This window comes from Drosophila montana, unplaced genomic scaffold (genome assembly GCF_035044405.1).
Source record: "Drosophila montana isolate Dmon_TW-CO22-7 unplaced genomic scaffold, ASM3504440v1 contig_3003_1, whole genome shotgun sequence".
NCBI lineage: Eukaryota > Metazoa > Arthropoda > Insecta > Diptera > Drosophilidae > Drosophila > Drosophila montana.
This window is the reverse complement of record NW_026997879.1, coordinates 601,653-619,405: the sequence shown is the minus strand read 5'-3', so window position 1 is coordinate 619,405 and position 17,753 is coordinate 601,653. Positions and strand designations below refer to the sequence as shown.

The 17,753-nt window shown below is 41.7% G+C and overlaps 1 protein-coding gene across 1 annotated transcript; it reads right to left on the bottom strand.

The window, feature by feature from the left end:
• Positions 1–5,970: 5,970 nt before the first annotated feature.
• D (Dichaete) lies at positions 5,971–7,774 on the bottom strand. The gene has a single exon (XM_064685009.1). The coding sequence runs from the start codon at positions 7,556–7,558 to the stop codon at positions 6,308–6,310; it is 1,251 nt and encodes a 416-aa protein (XP_064541079.1). The 5' UTR covers positions 7,559–7,774; the 3' UTR covers positions 5,971–6,307.
• Between the last annotated feature and the right edge of the window lie 9,979 nt (positions 7,775–17,753).

Below are 17,753 nucleotides of genomic sequence, written 5' to 3'. Positions count from 1 at the left end.
AAGTGGGAAACATAACTGTGTTAGTGAAAGACCTTTATCAACTAGTCAAAAGACCTCGAACCTCGAACTGATTATAAGTATTTCATTAAAGTTTTTCTAAAAGTAAGTAAGTCATAAAAAGTCTCTTTTCAAAATATAAAATCAGCTTAAGCTGCACCAAGCTTAAACTTAATCCAAGAATCGGACAACTGACGCTGGAATCTCCTCATCTTTATCAACGAAAAAGCCACTCATCTTCATCAGCATCAACATCAAAGAGCCTTTCAAAAGCCAACTCAAACAATGGCGAAGTGACAAATTTTTAACAAATTAATAATACTAAAAAAGTAAAATTAAATTAACGATATGCGGCACCCGCAACCGCCGCAACCGCCGCAACCGCCGCAACCACAAATCAAAGCCAGACAAAAAAGATGAGAGCTACTTAGACAATGAATGGGCGGTTGAGCATTGAGCGGGCGGTAGATGGTTCGCGTATAGTTGAGTGGCTCGCAACACGCTAATAAAATACAAATTGACGATAAAATTATTACAAATTTATGCAAATATTTGCAGCGAGCTGCGTAGAAGCTGCCACCCTAACCAGCAAATTAATGGGCAAACACTTGAGCCTGGCCTGGGAAGGTAGGGGTGGGGGGCACAGGGTTGCGGGTCACATGGCTATATGTGACTATGTATTAATGGTGCACTGGTGGTGGTTGGCTCATGATTTGGGCAATAATTTATACGCCAATGCGCACGCGGATGCGAAATGTCCTGCTGCGCGTAAACAGGAAACAAATTATGCTCGAGAGCAGTTATGAAATTCCATAAAGCCAGGCGCCTTGTTGCTGCTCTCTCGTCCTCATCCTCAACTGCGTCGACATCATTTCACTGGACAGGAACAATAATGCATTAGACAGCCGCATTTAACGTCGCACAGGATGAGGCTAAGGATGCTTCTGCCCGAAGATGCGCACTGGCCACTGACAATGAATGGCTCAACCGGCTGCAGGCTTAGCCGGCGGGCGGGCGTTCCATCCATAATGTGGCGGCGAGCACGTGGAGATTCATGGAAACAGGAAGTACCGCGCCTCAAATCCCCTCGGCCATTGTCATGTGAACACTGGACGCCTGCCAGCAGCTTTAACCCCTTATCCACTGAAGCGCGCTGAGCTTTTCCTTTTCCATATTTTTCTCTATTTATATGTAAGTTAGTTTTTATTACTTTTTTTAATGTTCTTATAAAATGCATGGCTGCAAGCCAGTCAGTGGTTCGCTTCACGGCTTGAACCAATGACTTTTTTTGTGCTCAGTTCGTAGAGCAGCTTGTTTCTATATCTGTGGAACTTGTTCGATTCTTACATTGGCTTAATTTAAAGTCTTGCGAATTATAGCAGAGCAGCTAATATTGAATATTAAATTTAATTACTTTTGTTCAATTGTCATTATGTAATACTTTAAGTATTAAGAGCTCAACTTGCTGAACTTTCGATGCCTCAAATTTCCCAGCAATGATCATGACCCCCCTCAGCAGAGCATCTAATATGGAATAACAAATTCAATCACTTTTCTTCAATTATAATTATGTAATTCTTTGTAATTAACAGCTCAACTTGCTCAACTCTGGACATTTTCTATTGGCATAAGTCCCGCTGCCTCAATGATCATGACCCCCCTTCCCCACAGATCTCACGCAGCACGTCAATCGCTTGGTAAGTGTTTTGGCACTTCACAAGCACCACATGGGCGGCCAGTTTTGGCTCATCAATCGATGTCAGCCGCCAGAGAGGGTTGTGCCAACGAACCGCCGCAACCACAACGCGCCGCAGCGGTGGCCACAGTTGATGTTGATGTTGATGTTGATGCTGATGTTGACGCCAGGTCGCTTCTCCTTTGGCTTGACAAATGAAATGTCTCGCACCTAATCAAATTTTGTTCAACTGAATGCGCCTCGCAGTTTCCGCTGCTTATTATGCAAATGCCAGAGACGAGGCTCCTGTTACTGCGACTGCTGCCGCTGCTATTGCCACACGCAAATCAGTCGAGTCTTGTTGCAAATTTATCATCATTTAATTTCCATTTGGCGTCGTGCCATGTTAATGACGTTGTTGACAACACTCGAGAGCGCGTCTCGAGTCTCTGGGCAGACTGGAACGCGGTTATCCTTTTGGCTGCCTACTCGTCTCTTGCTGTTGCTGCTACTCCTGCAGTTGGTTACCCGCTGCATTTGCCATTTGCCATTTGCCTTTTGCTTTGACGCGCCCTGACAAATTATGTCCCAGTTGGCATCGCGCATACGCCTCGTGGGCCGCTCAACGCTCGGCTGCTCATTTGCCTAAGTGCGCTGTGTGTAGAGGCTTTTAATTAATTGTTAGCTGCGACTTATTGACGGTCTGGTTGGTTAGCTCGGTTGCCCATAACAACAACAACAACAACAACAACTACAGCAACGACGACTGCCGCAAAAAATGTCAAACTAGCACTTAAAAGCCGCCACGCTTTGCTACTTGTCAACCACGCGCCACCCCCAACAATATGCTTCACGTCCAGGCAGAAGCCGAAGCTAACAGCGTATAAATCACACTAAACAACAAAATTGCTTTGTGCGCCCAACAAAAAGTATGCATAATTTTAACCAGAGCTTATATACTTAAGCATAAGCAATAATTTTCACATAAATTATATTTGTCAATTGACTGTAGCTATAAGAAAAGATTTATCTAAATTTAAAATAAATAAAAATTAGTACTTTTGAAGCTTTGTTTTTAAATGAAAAAAATATCATATTCAAATTAACAAATGAAAGAAATTTTTATACACGATAATATAGTAAAATTGAGAATATTTTGTATTTTATATAGATTTTGTAGTTTAGTAGAGTGCAGATCATTAATCACATAACAATAAAAAGAGTAAAAAAAAGAAAGTTAAGACACGATGAACTATTATTTTGTTGGCCAGTGCTTAGAGCAACCACCCCCTGTGCATTGGAAAATGTGAAACAGTTTGACAAAAGCCACCACCCACAAATTAGGCTGTGCAACCAGACGCAGGACATTGGACTGGCGGCAGGCATTGCCCGCCCGCTCCTATTCGGTCTCCTGCTTGCAAGCAACGCTGTCGCCATATTGCCCAGGGGCTGTCGAGAGTGAAACAGCAATGGCAATATAGCAACAACCACGACAACAACCACGACAACAACAAGGAGAAGAACAACCCGCCAACGCCAACTGCTTCTTGACCCCTTCGCAGTGCGGACTTGGATGTTGTCATTGCTTTTATGACACCGAGGAAGCCTTCCATGTAAAAACGATATGTTGCCTTCGACCTCGAGTGGCAATAATTGTAGCGAATTGTATCACCTTTGTGCTAATCCGTCTCGCTAATCCGCCGGATTAGCGTTTCGTCTAAAAAAAAGACAACGACAAACAAAACACAATTTGGAAAAACGGCGAAAATCAGACACCAAACTGGCAATGACGTCGCGACGCCCAACTCGGTGCTTAATCCGGGTCCCGAAATGCCAGCCGAGCAGGTAAAACAAAACGAAGTTAAGAAAAAAGAGGAAAATAAAACACCTCACAATCCCGCCACATTGCACACTCCTTTTGCTTTCCGGCGACGCAGACGCTAATCCGCCAATAAAGTCGTAAAAAAGGAAAATATTATAACTGCGATTTGTTTTTGTGCCCGTTCTTTGTTTTCCAAAATTATTTTCGTACACAAATCGCAGAAATAGGTCGTATCGTAGGTAAAGATATGGAAATGGGATTGAGGCTCAGTCATAAAATCAAAGATATTTGCTTAGCTGAAGAGCTGCTGGCTTAGCAGAGGACGATACGGAATTAGTTAAATGGATTAGTCAAGATTAGACCAACTAAAAAGCGTAGTACAATGACTAACTTCCGCTTGCCTTCCTAAAGCTGACCTTTAATAAAAATCTTGTAACCGTGGGAAGCTACATTATAATGGGGTATATTTAAGAGGTAACTGCAAGTTTGGATTGGTAGAATATGGTTAAAGGAAAAACTTTGAATTTACAATGCGATTAGCTTTAAGCTTATTTTTCAAGATTTTTGGAAAATCCACTCCCTCCCTCCTCCCCTGAGTGGATTAACAGTTTATTTAAATTTATCTTATAATTTAATTTATTTAAATTGTATAAACAAAGTTGAGATCTGCTCGAAACTCAGTTTTTGAGCGCCACATTAAAAAATAGCAAATATATTTTTTGGAAAAGTAGAAAATTGGCGGAAAATTTGAATTAAAAAAATTTATAAAAATCGTTTTAAAATGTCACCTAAAACGCGTCGAGATATCCTTAAAATTGTGAAGATTTGTAAGATTAGCTTGGGCAAAGCCGGGTACGATCCACTTTACCATAACTAACTGGTAAACTAGTTAGTTAACCACACAAGCTTATTTACGTTTAATTAATCGTTTGGGCTACCATTTGAAGAGGTCAAAGATTCTTCATAATACATTGAGTTCTGAAGTATAAGCTGCTAAATAGTTTGATATGTGTGTGTTGCCAACCCTCTTAGTTGAGTTCTGACTGACCCGTTTTAGGATTCATTTTTTTACCTGAGAGCGTTTCGAACTTATGCCAGCAACTTAACCTAAAATTCATTCTTTATATAATTATTCAATATCACGTCAATGCAAAGTAAATATTTGTGAAATTTTATATAGAGAGGAGAATAGCATAAGAATGAAAAAACACACTGTTGGAACAACAACGGCGACAACAATGCCTATAATAACAAACAATAATCAATATTTGATATTTTAACACATTTCACACACACACACACACACTTTCTCAAATCGAAAAAACACAAGTTGTATAAGTTGAGAAACAATGCTAGTGGATTTATTAATGACCGCAATTATTCTTATTATTATTACAAGTTAAGATGAGAAGAAAAAAAGTGTTTGAATATAATAAAATTGACTGAAAACTCGTTGATTTGATCGCCAGAGGTCTGTGTGGATCTGTTTGCCGTCTAAAATTTCAATGGCCCAGCCCCCCCGTTGGGCCCGGACAATGGCCCCCGTATGGCAGATATGACCATACCCTCTACGACTCTGGCGACCTTTGTTTGGATCTCGTATAGCCCAGATCATTGTTGGCCGAGGCGCAAAATAAACAAAATAAACAGCGCATTAATCAATAGAAATTAATACAACGCCAAATAGTTGTATAATACCTCGAATATTTCTGTGTGCAAATCAAATTAAAGTTTTCAATCAACAACAACAAGGCAAACACTGCGGGCAAAAATTGTTATTATATATAATTATTTGTATGATAAATATATATGAGAAACACGTGGAGACAAGGTTAATACTGATGAGTCTCATAATCTTAGGTTACAGTTGCAAAGACTCAACTGTTAGAAAAGAGCTGAGAACTCAATGTAATGTTGGGAAAAGATACTTGGGAAACTGAACAAGGAGGAGCTGCGTTCGCATCCTGAGCATTGTCATACTTAGCTCCAAGTTCAGGTGTCTACTTGGAACTATATAATCCCATATAATACCATACTTTTTACTTAGAAGTCTGCTAAACAGCTTCCGATGGCAAGTATAGAAATTATACAAAGACTATTAACAATATATGCAAAGATATATTTCTATTGCCCTTTAAAAGATTTTGAGTTTAATTTCTAAGAATGAAAGAAGTCTTAAAAATTGTTTGAGTTTTTTGTCATTTTAATAAATGTTGTTTTTTTATTCATTTTCTTCTCAATATTTTGCTGTTTTGCCTTAAATATTAACGTTGTTGTTTTTAAAGTTTAATACAATTATTAATACATTTATGAATATGTGTGTGTGTGTGTGTTTTTTTTTGTTTCTTTCCATTTTCGGATTGTGTTTTTATAGTCTATAACGAATTCACGTGATATTTACAATTTGAGTTAGGGGCACAATACTCGTAACTAGGATATGAGGATGGTGCTGATAAAAACAACAAGGAGCACACGCTTAGAACTAAATAAAATTAATTTACAATTAGGTATTTAATTTGTTTTGTTTAGCGACAATAAATTATAGACATTATTATAATTTGTATTATGTTAGGTAATATGTATGTTTATTGGCTAGGAATGTTTCTTACGGTTTCTTTCTTGTGCAAAGATTGTACTAGACTTTTGCGAGCGTTTTGCTTGATAGGGCGAGAAATATCAAAGATAGAGAACTACTAGATCGTAATTGGCTTACATAGAGCTTTTAAAGATTTAAAACCAGTGGATCACTTTGGGAACGCGTCAACAATGCAAATTGTACTTTACTCTGGGACAGCTTTGGCCCGCGCTTGTGCCTAATAGAGCACTGGCACCGGCCGCCTCAAGGCGCTGTCCATGGAGCCGTCCATGCCGTTGGGCGTGATGGTGCCGGGCGAGGAGCCCGGCGACGATGTCGAGGATGAGGTATACAGTCCAGCGGCGGCGGCGTTCGCAGAGTGCGCGGCATACAGTGATGGCGCCGAGATGCCCGAGTAGATGCCGGAGTAGAAGCTGCTCAGGGATGTGGGTGGCAATTGTGACGCCTGCTGCGCCTCCAGGTGCTTGTGCGTCTGATTGTTTGCCGCCGCGCTCTGATGCAGCTTAGACAGCGCCAGCGGATCGAAACCTGTGAAATATGGCACCGGATACGGTTGGTCCAGATGATGCGAGGGTGCAAAGTATGGGGGCAGCTGATGGAACGGATTGTAGCCACCGCCCGCCGGACCGCCGCCGGCTCCACCCAGTTTCTGTTGCGCCATATTCATGTTCATATTCATGTTCATATTCATGTTCATGTTCATGTTCATGTTGCTCTGCATTTGGAGTGCGCCCTGGGGGCCAGCGGCCAGCGGGTTCTTGGGCTTGCGACGTGGACGATACTTGTAATCCGGATGTTCCTTCATGTGCAATGCGCGCAGGCGCTTGGCCTCATCAATGAACGGACGCTTCTCCGACTCGGCCAGCAGTTTCCATTCGGCGCCCAAGCGCTTCGATATCTCCGAATTGTGCATCTTGGGATTATCCTTGGCGATCTGACGACGCTGCAGACGCGACCAAACCATAAACGCGTTCATCGGGCGCTTGATGTGTCCCTCCTGTCCAGGCGATGTGGCCAAACTGTGCATGGAGCCATTACCAGGGCCAGTGCCCACGCCCGAGCCATGTGCGCCCATGCCAATGCCTCCACCCATGCCGCTGCTGCCTAAGCTGCTCTGGCTGCCCAGACTGCCGGCGGAGCCAATGGAGCTGTTGGGCGAGAGGGTCTGCTGTGCGGCCACGGCGTTGTGCATATGATGCGCCATGTGGTGGCTCATGTTGCTGGCAGCTTGGCTGCTGACGCCGCCTGGGCCACCACCACCTGGTGAGCCGCCCATGGCTGCCAGACTGGCAGCCAATCCGCCGCTTTGTGAGTAATGCAACACACGCTTTATATCCATGTCCATGCTGGGGCTAAGCTGGGCATTGACCAGGCCCTGGGACGCATAGTCGCCAGGGGACGGCAGCTCCAGGCCCTGACCGGTGCCCAAATGGAAACCATAATTGGGATGTGACGATAATGTGGCCATTATATGTTTATCTATGTTCGTTTATCACTTGATATTGTTTTCAATATAATGTTCACTGTGTTTGCGTTCTTGTTGTTCTCTTGTTTGTCACTTCACTGTATTCACAATGTCTCTTTTTTTTTTGTTATGTTTACTGTAATGTCGTTTGTGCTTGATAGAATCAGTTGCTGTTGCTGTTGCTTTTGCTATTGCTCTTGCTGCTGCTTCTGTTCGGCTCAACAGCTACACACTGACTGATTTGTCTGCGCAATAATTGAGACTGACACGACTACAGTCAAATCCAGTTTTCTGTTATGCCCATTGCGGACCTACGCTCTTTCTCTCTCTCGGCACCAGCGCCAGCAGCAACAACCCCCTGCACAGGTATGCATGTATGCCAGAGCGAGATGGCAACAAGATTGCCTGGTTCTCGCATACCTGTGTTCCTACAGCGCTGCTTTGTGCTCGCTCGCTCTCTCTCGTTCTCTCTCTCTATGTTTCGCTCTTTTTCTCTCTGTTGCTGGTGCATTGTTACGCTGCTTGTTGGCTTTGTTCCATTGGCTCCTTTATTTCGGCCGCCTTGTTAGTTGTAGTTGTTGCCCATTGAGGGGTGTGTTCAATAGAAAGACTGAATAGCAGCAGCAACAACAACAGCAACAGCAACAACAACAATAACAGCTCGCTCACTGTTCGGCTCGGTTCGTGTCTGGTCGCCTTGTTAGTAGTTTTGGCTGCGCTGCTCCCATTTTTTGCCGCAGCGACCTCATTTGGAGCGCCCGCACTCCCGCATTCAGCTTCTACAGAGAGCTACACTCTCCTTCTCTTTCTCTCTCTAAAATTGCATTGATTTTTCGCAAACAGTGGGCACACAATTTCCGTTATTGTTTTGCCTGGCGCTGCACTTCCGCGGCATGTATTGTTGTTTGTCCGGAGAGAGAGCTTCGGGAGTGTGAGTGCATATGTACATATGCAAGTGTGAGAGCCAAAAAACACACATACGCTCAGAGAGTGCGCTTATGTTTGTGTGTGCGTGGCCCGTTGGCTTTACCTTTTCAGCCAATCATAATGGCGCCTTGGTGTGAATTTTTGTATACCCTGGCCATTGTGGGTGTCTGTGTTACTCTCTGTTCTATATACAAGCCGCATGTGTATTGTGAGTGGGCAAATGTATTTCTGTGCGTGTGTGTGTCTGTGTGGGTGTGGGTGTACGGGTGTTGGTGTGTGTGTTTTTTATGTATATGTGTGAAAAGCACATTTTAGTTTGTGAAAAGGACATGGAAACACGCTTTCCATTCTCTGTCGTTGTTCGTTTCTTTCTATTTCGCGCTCGAAAGGATATTACTGCAATTATTTACTTATTTGGTAAAGAAAAGTGGAAAAGCAAAAGCGACACAATGCGCCACACAACACAATTACAAAACTAGGAACGAGAAAAACGCCCTGAATGGCTAGCTGAATTTATATAAGTATGTATATAGAGTGTACCTATATGCATAAGCATGATTGTATGGGTACCTGTGGAAAGAGAAAGAGCTCTTCGTTTGACTACACAATGCGCAACGTTAAAGTTGCAAAAAAAAAAGATGAGAAAAAAAAACAGACAAAATGAAGTGTTTTTCTTGGCTGAAGGAGTACAATATGCGCTTGCTGATAACCAATTATAATAAGTAGCATAGCTCAAATATCAAACTTGTCTGCATATAATACATGCAAAAATATAACATGTCAATTGCCCTTTATTGACCTATAGCATCCCAAATGAATTAAGGTGGTCACTTTTTTCTAATCTAGTCAAGGTTTATGTTATAGCCCCCATGTGTTCAAGCCTAATGCCTGTCAGTAAATCATTATCCTACACTGTAAACAGATTTGTAGCTTATACTGATATACGCTTATATTTATACACATGGGAGCTTAGCTGGACGGCTTCTTACAATTATTATATTATAGATATTTAAGAATTATAAAAAAGTACTCACCTGATAGTCATTTCATATCCGAACTAATATACCCAATTTATCCTTTTGCCGACAGGGTATAAAAAGCTTTCAGCGCTTTCAACGTTTCCTTTGTGTTGTCCACCGAAAAAAGCAAAAAAATAATAATAAAAAAATAGAAAAGAAAAGGAGAAAAAAAAAACTTGATGTGTTGTGTAATGGAAAAAGTTTTGTTCAGCTAGCGTTTTGCTTTCTATCCATTCTACTTTTCACTTAGCAATGGAATACAGAGAGCAAGGGAGAGAGCGAGAGAGCGAGAGAGAGGGGGGGACCACCAACTAGGATAGTGGCAGAAAGAAGGACAGGCTTTTGCTTTTTGCCAAACGCATCTCGCATTTAGCATTCAAATGTTGCCATGGACTATTGTAGTGCACGCGAGGGGAGGGGGCGGTGAGGTGCCATAAAATAGTTTTGATATTTTGTTTTGTTTTCTTTTTTTTACTTTGGCGTGTGCAAAAAAATAATGACAAAGCCGTCAGGTGTTACAGGCATATACTTATGAGCACTCAATTTCAAATGAGTCCAAATAGAATCAACAGTTCTGTAATTATGAAATCCATTATGGAAAGTCTAGCCCTAACCCTTTCGAAGGACTCGTCTGCCTTTCTCTGCCTGCTTTCAATTCGCTCTCTATTATTCATTCGTTTTATTTTTTACATTAAATCCCGAGAGTCGCGCGTTCCATTGTTTGCCATATGTTGTTGTTGCTATTGTTGTTGTTGATGTCATTGTGAATACTTCAATTGTGAATTGGGGCTCTGGCTCTGGGTAAGGCATTTAATACGGCCATATGTATAGCACAGGCAAACAATTCACTTTATTCGTTATTCGTTTTTCGTTTTTAAATTAAATTCAGCAACAATGCGGCAAATGTGATATTAACAATGATTATAATGAGATCATAAAGATAAATACAAAGCGAAACAAAAGGCGAAAGTCTGCGAGACCTAAATGTCAATTAAATGAGGTTAAATTGTGTTTACTTTGCGAATTGATTGATTTGTTTCATCCGATGACATTTGATTTAATTGGTATTTATTTAATTCACATTCACTTGCCAGTCCAGACAATAGATTAACTATACATACGCGTCCCTGGCACCTGGCATTACACAACATTTGGAAAAACTGCTTTCCACAGCCGACAACGGTTAACTTACATTTTCTCACGTAGTTGGCAGCCGTCGGATCCTTTGTTCGGTTCGCATATTCCATTTCCCACTGTCCATTTCCCAGCACCCCCACATACACACACGCACACACACGCACACACATGCATTTGATTACAATTTCCTAGACGAACGTGTCCATTTGATTACTTTACAGATTTTGCGCTTTTCACGTGTCATTCTAGTTAAGAGCATTTTGCATGCACACGAAATCTAAAGATTTTTCTTTGCATTTTCCTTCTTTTTTTTTTTGCATTAAAACATGAAAAATTATGCGCCTTTGTGCGCTTCTGATAGGTGTATGTAATGTATGTGTATATTTAATGTTGGTAAAAATCAAGCCTGTTTTGAAACCGGAAATATAATTCAGTTAAAACAGTTGCCCAAAAAATAAACGAACCAATTCATAAATTGTGGGCTTAAGTTGCAAAACTTTTGAGTGAGACTCAGCTATAAGGCATAAATAGTTTGGGTCCCAACCATTAAACATATCTAACCACATTTGGGAGATCCAAATTTGGGAAAGAAATCAAATCTAGCGCGTATCTCGTAAATGAAAATATGTAGGAACTTACAATATTCTCAGTTAAACAACGCGCAATTGTTTATATAAATGGAATTGTTTCATTAAAATAGTTAAAATTTAAGACAAAACCAAAAATTAGATTAAAAAATGTAGGTAACCAGGTTTGCGAAGCGAGGCTAAAGCCAAGAAGTGGGTTTGAGCCGTGAACCGAACCAGCAACAACTTTTCGTACGGATTGCAGACCTGGTAAGAAAGAACTCAAACAGAAAACAAACAAAAAAACAAATCAAAACCGAGTCTAAGTGCAGGGAGTGGGTTTGAACCGTCGAACAAACCAACGACACCTTTTCTTAAGGTTTGCAGACCTGGTAAGAAAGAACTTGAAGAGACAACAAAACGTTTGAGACTTGTTTAGCAAATATTTGTTGGTAAGTTTCATTGGCATAGTATGAATATTATGTATTTGGAGCACATAAAAATGTCAACCTTTCAAAATGGAGCATATTGAGCAAATTAGAGTCCTGTAAGAGGAAAATGAACAATATCTCCTAGCTGCAACTAACTCTTCAGCTCATCCCATTAGGGCTAAACAGTTCGGTGGCCAAAACAAAGGATCGCAGACTCACATGTGCCAAGTCGACTTCCGTTCCCGTTCACCTGAGTTGACCAGGTCGAATCGTTGCTGCTGCTGGGCAATTGTCCTGGCATTGTGCTGTCTCAGCAGCATCTACTGGCTGCAGCGTCCTTTTGTCGTCCTTTATTGTCTGCAATTCAACGGAACTCGAATTGTGTTTGTTGTGCAAATTGTTTCAGCGTTTCAGCCAAAGACAACCAACAACAGCAAAATAAAAAAAAAAATAATAATAATAAATAAACACAATAATCAATGCATTTTGCTTACATTGTATGCGTGTGTGTGTTTTTGTTGCAGCATTTCCGGCCAACACGGAAATGGAAAGGACACTATCTATCCCCAGGACTTTGCAAACAATTAACCTTTTCCACATAATATTCAATTTGCGGTATTTGTGCAAAGGATAATAAATGTTGGCCGAAACATGTGTAAGCCCACATGTAACGCCCTGAAAGTCAGTCTCCTCCTGTTTCTGCTAAGTGTGAGAATCTGTGAGAATGTCTCGCCTTTAATGGGAATGGCTGGGAAAATGCCAGTGCCAATGCAAATGCAAATGCAATTGAGGAGCTGTCAGAGCGTAGGATATCGATGGCACTCATAAGGCATGCTCGATTTGAGCTCATTAGGTGCCCAGCGGTATACTGGTTACTCCCCCCCCCCCCCCCCCAACCTCCTCCCTCCCTCTCCAATACCAACCTACATAACTCTACTAGATGTCATAACAGATTAACTAAGAAATGTTCAGGATATGCAAAAGTCTCTAGCCCCGAGGCATTGTTCACCTGGCAGACCCGAACCCAAGCCCAAGCCCAAGCCCAGTACCAAGTCAGCCACTTGGCTAAACGACGTTAATTTCTCAATCAGCGCGAAAAAAAGGGTTGCAGGCAAATGACGAACCTTGGCGGAACCGCAGCAGAAGCACTTCATAAGCCGGAATTCATCTTAAGTTTGGCATGTAATCGAAACGGGCCACTTAAGAGCTGCTTTTCGTTTAATACTTGAGCATATTTCTTTATATATTTTTGCATATATATATATATATATATATTTATTTAGGGAGAGGGAGAGATAGACGTGGCTATTGCTGTTTGGGGGTCATTCTTAGGGGTTGGCATTTGCCGGCCCCTCTTCAAGTGCTTAGGTCTAATTATTGTTGTTGCTCGACCCGCAAAACGTCGCCGCCCGAAGAGCCCACTCGAAGCGACTTTTGAAGTGCAGTTCAGTCGCGCGATTTCTTCGAGAACGTCATCGCCGTAACCGAATCCCACGGTGTGTGTTTACGACCAACAAGCACAGTTGGAACGAATGCGAGCCCACAAATCCAGGGAATTAGCTGCCCAAAAAGTGTCAAAATTTTGCGGTTGCCTCGGGCCATCATCAACATCAACATGAACATCATCATCGTCAATGTTGTTTTTGGGTAGGCGTGCGGAGGCGTTACCAACAGGCAAATGAGGTCCAGGCCCGGCCCGTGACACGCGGTGAGGCCTGTCAGTGGCAGCTGCCAAACCCCAGAGCCACAAGTTTTAACCAAAAGTGTTGACAGCCTGGCCAAACGCTTTGATATTTCTATAATTATACCCTGTACTAGCGAGACAGACGGCCATGGGTCTTATGTGCTAACTAAAGTGTATATTTGACAGAGAATGAGCAACACTCAAAAGTATAATAGATGAGGTACGCTTTTCCGGTGTACAGTTCATTCTTACAGTCGAGCATACCCGTTGGCTGTCATCGTTGAACCGCTTTGCTGTGGCTTCTTGTAATTAATTTCACTCATTTGGCAAATGGGTTCGATGCATTCGAAAGTCAAAGAGTTTTATTGCGCGTGCTTAATGCTATCAAAGATCAAAGTAAAATTGTGGCAATGGGAAAACCGCTTCGACGCCTCTCGTCGAATACCTTTCCCATTCTTTACTAACCAGACCAGCCAACCGCCCGCCCGCCCACTCTCCAAGCTCCGTTTGTTTGTGTTTTCTTTGGTTTGAATTTTTAATGCAACTTTTGATTGTGTTGCGTATTTTCACTCAAGTGATTTGATTTTGCGAATTGAATTTATTTCATTTGGTTCTTAAGTATGTATGCATACCTCGTACCTTGTATCGCCTTTCAATCTATGCGCCTGTCAGTCAGTCAATCAGCCAGCCAGCCAGCCAGCCAGCCAGTCAACCAGTCAGTCAGTCAGTTGGTTGTGTTTGTTTAGCTTCTCCCGCGAGACTCAAGTGGCAAAACATTATTTTGTTCAGGAAATTCAATTAAAACTTTGCGGTTTTTTGTTAGCACCCCCGCAAATAAAACATCAAGTGGTTCCCAATCAAAGCGAGGCAGATTCGAACTGCCAGCAGGTGGCGGGCTGGAGCCGGAAACGAGAGGGCCAAGATGGAAGGTGAATTCGGCACTAAAGCGCAAGATAAATGTATTTATTGTGTCTGAATACAAATGTATGAAACCAAACAGTAGCATATACAAAGCTTAAACAAGGCCCCTGCAACTCTAGCAAGAATTTTTGGATGATTCGATTCATAGTTCGAATCAATGCCTCGCCTTGAGCTTAACTTATCATCTTTATTAAGACAAGGTTTGAGTTCGAACCTTGGCTTCAATAGCAAAATGTAATAAAATGTATATTGAATGTATTTTATTTAAGCTTTTACTTTATTAGAACTCTCATAGAGTTTTTAGAGTTTAGTCCCTCAAAGAATATTTGTTTTATCAAACCATTTTAGTTCAAGATCGTAGAAGAACTGTTTTTCTACAGTCCACAATTATGCACTTTCTGCTCAATAAAGCACTATCTGCCACAGTCAATAGTCTAACCAAGTATGAATGAATTATTGAATGATTTGAAAACTGTTCCACAAGTGCGCATGCAACTGACAATTCCAAACACTGTCAGATACTCGAAAACGGGTTGAATAGAAAGTGTTAAAAATGTTGAAAAATTCTCCCAACAGAGCTAAATCAGTGTTAAATGCAGCATCACATATGCCAAGTTAGAGCTAAAGTGCAAACAAAGTTCACGAGGGTCAAGCGAATCGAACTCTGATTCATCGTGAAGCAACCCTTGCAATTTCTCAACCCACACACATGCCCACAACCCCCTCCCCCCCCCCCTGGCTGTCAAAATAAATTGCTAGCTTTTTTCTGGTTTGGTTTTATTTGCATAAATAATTTACTTTAAATAAACTCAAAGAACGCTTCAAACTTTACATTTTAAGCAAAGATTTAAAAAAGGCAGGCGCGCTTTGTGGCAGGGTCAGAGGGCAGGTCTAGTGGCAGTTCACCTGGGACTCAAGCCATAATTCTTATTTAAATGGACCCATTGATTTGAATACTTTTTGCATTTTTCTTTAGCCCGGCAAAAGTCCCAAAGGACTTTCGCTTTGGGGTTCGGCTGGCTGTACTCGAAAGATTTGTCAAGTGTGCGCCGGTAGGAAAAGAACAAACCCAAACAATTGCGATAGTTAGTTTAAGAAAAAAAGGCACAAGAAAATAAATAAATATGCGTATAGAAAAAAGCAATCATCGGGCCACGACGGCCGCATTTAAAAGTCATTTGCAACGCCCCTCGAAAGCCGCTAAACGGAGCTCATAAAACAGGATATTTTTCCGGGAACATGACGACGTCCCTCATTCGGCATTTATTGTTTTACAATGTTTGTGTGCGGAGTAATTAAACAATTTTGCCAACTTTCTCGACCCGCACGAACTTGAGTTTTTACCCGAGTCACGATTTTACGACTGGAAAATTAACAAGCCGAGTTAGAGATCTTTACGGCCAAGTTTATGATCATGCCAAAACTCGCACGGCTATACGTGGACTAGAAAACTCTCTGGGGAGGTCAGGCAAGAGCCTTGCAAAAAATTATATATATATACTATATATCATAAAATACAAAAGGAAGTGGGCGTTATGTGCACCCAACGTAAATTCGAAGCCCATTGCCAGCTGCCCCATTAGCAAGCACAATGGAGAGGCCCAACAAAGGTCCTGGCAAAACATGTGATTAAATTGTCGCTTACAACGAATTCGACACCTCGCCGGGAGTCGCCTCGACTCTATAATTACGCCGTGAAAGACCAAGAGAGAAAGAGAGAGAGAGAGAGAGAGAGAGAGCGAGAGTGGCGAGAATCAAACGCCTAACAATAGGAGAAGAGGCTAAAGCCAATCCAGATCTGGGAATTTTGGTGTGACATATTCAAATTATGGCTAAGCCTTTGTTATGATCGGCAAGGGTTGCCACCATATCATTATCGCCGCTCGCCGCTCTGTGGTGCCCATTGTACGACCGCAGCTCAAGGGTTGTAGCTGGGAACCTTTCAACGAGCTGACCAAAACAGTTACACTGAGATTTATTTCTAGCTAGATTAGAGGGAATAAAGTTCGAACTAATTGCTAATTGCAAGCTCTTGCGTGAGGTGTAATAATTAGGAGTGAGGAGTGCCCGACTAGCATATACCCTCTACCCAGCGTCAAGTTTAGAAAAGCGATCTTGTTCGGAGTTCATAGTCCGATCTTTGTTAAATACGATATTAATACGGCATACATAAGCAAAAAACAGGGCTTTCTACCTTTAAAAATGTTTTGTTTTTCAATTTTGGGGGAATGGCTGGAGCTGTTCAAATAGTGAAACAAATGGAAGGTTACATACCAATTTTGGTGTACCTGGCTCTTAAAATATTCGAGTTATGCCATTTCTCAAAGTTGATTTTGATCGATATCTTAAAAATAAATTTTCTGCTATAACATATATAGAAGGCTATATATTATAAATTTCAAGTAAGTAGATTTTAATCTTTTCGAGAGCGAGGCGTTCACGCAGACGGACAGACAGCGGGACATTTGTAGCTAAATCGGCTCAGCTCATCGCCCTGATCAAGAATATATGTATACGGAAAACGGCGATTCAGATGGATATTAGTATAAGATAGAAGTATAAGATTCATGTTGATTACTAGTAATAAGGAATTATCGATAGTGTGATTTGTGTTGTTGAGCAGAACGGACATGAAGAAACCGCGGAATCAATAACTGATTGAAAGAAAGTATAAAGTTTAAGTATATATATCAAATAATATTATATTATAAATCATCAAAGTCATGGAATGTATGAAAAACCATCCTGACATCAAACTTAATGTTTTCGGGCTATACGAATTTCACAAGTTGATGTGATTTTTTGTCAAGTGTATTAAAAGATTGTTTGTATCGCGCTGGCACAGCATGTCCCAAATTGCTCTATTCAGACGCAATTAAAGTCAAGCTGGGAAAGCTGAGCAGCCAGGGAATCTAGACTCGCGAGGCAGATCGCTGCTTTTTAACACTTTCAATAGCTGCAGCATTCGACAGTTCAGGCATAATTCCATTCTTTTGCGCAACAATAAGGACTCTAAACGTTTCCGGTGCGTCGGCCTGGTCTGGCAAAAGGATCCCACGCATCAACAGTATCGATCGCTGATCTTGATATCGATCTAGACACATCTTTCTCTAATGGCCATTGTTTGGCTGCACTTGCACCCTCGCCGTGCCTCGCCGGGCTCGCCGAGAGCACAATGGAAGGTGTCATGGGCATCGGGCCGGGCAAATCTGTTGCTACAGTTGCAATTACGTAATCAAGATGCAGCAGATACGAGCCTGACAGGACTCTTGTTTGTTTCTTTGTGCAATCGATAAACGGATGTAGCCAAGGATGCAGCATATGCTCGCCCCCGCATTGAGAGTCGCTCAATGGATTTATTGGCCAGACGTCCATAATAAAATTGTTATTATCATTCAAATGGCACATTATTGGCACCCTCTACAAGACGACGCGTCGCTAGTTTGTTTGCCATGTCGTAAAGCCGAGTTTTATGATACGTATATAAATTAGCGATATAGTGTGGTGGTTGGA

Bases quoted from the DNA above. Each gene is read 5' to 3' on its own strand.
- D (XM_064685009.1), bottom strand. From the start codon at position 7,558: ATGGCCACATTATCGTCACATCCCAATTATGGTTTCCATTTGGGCACC.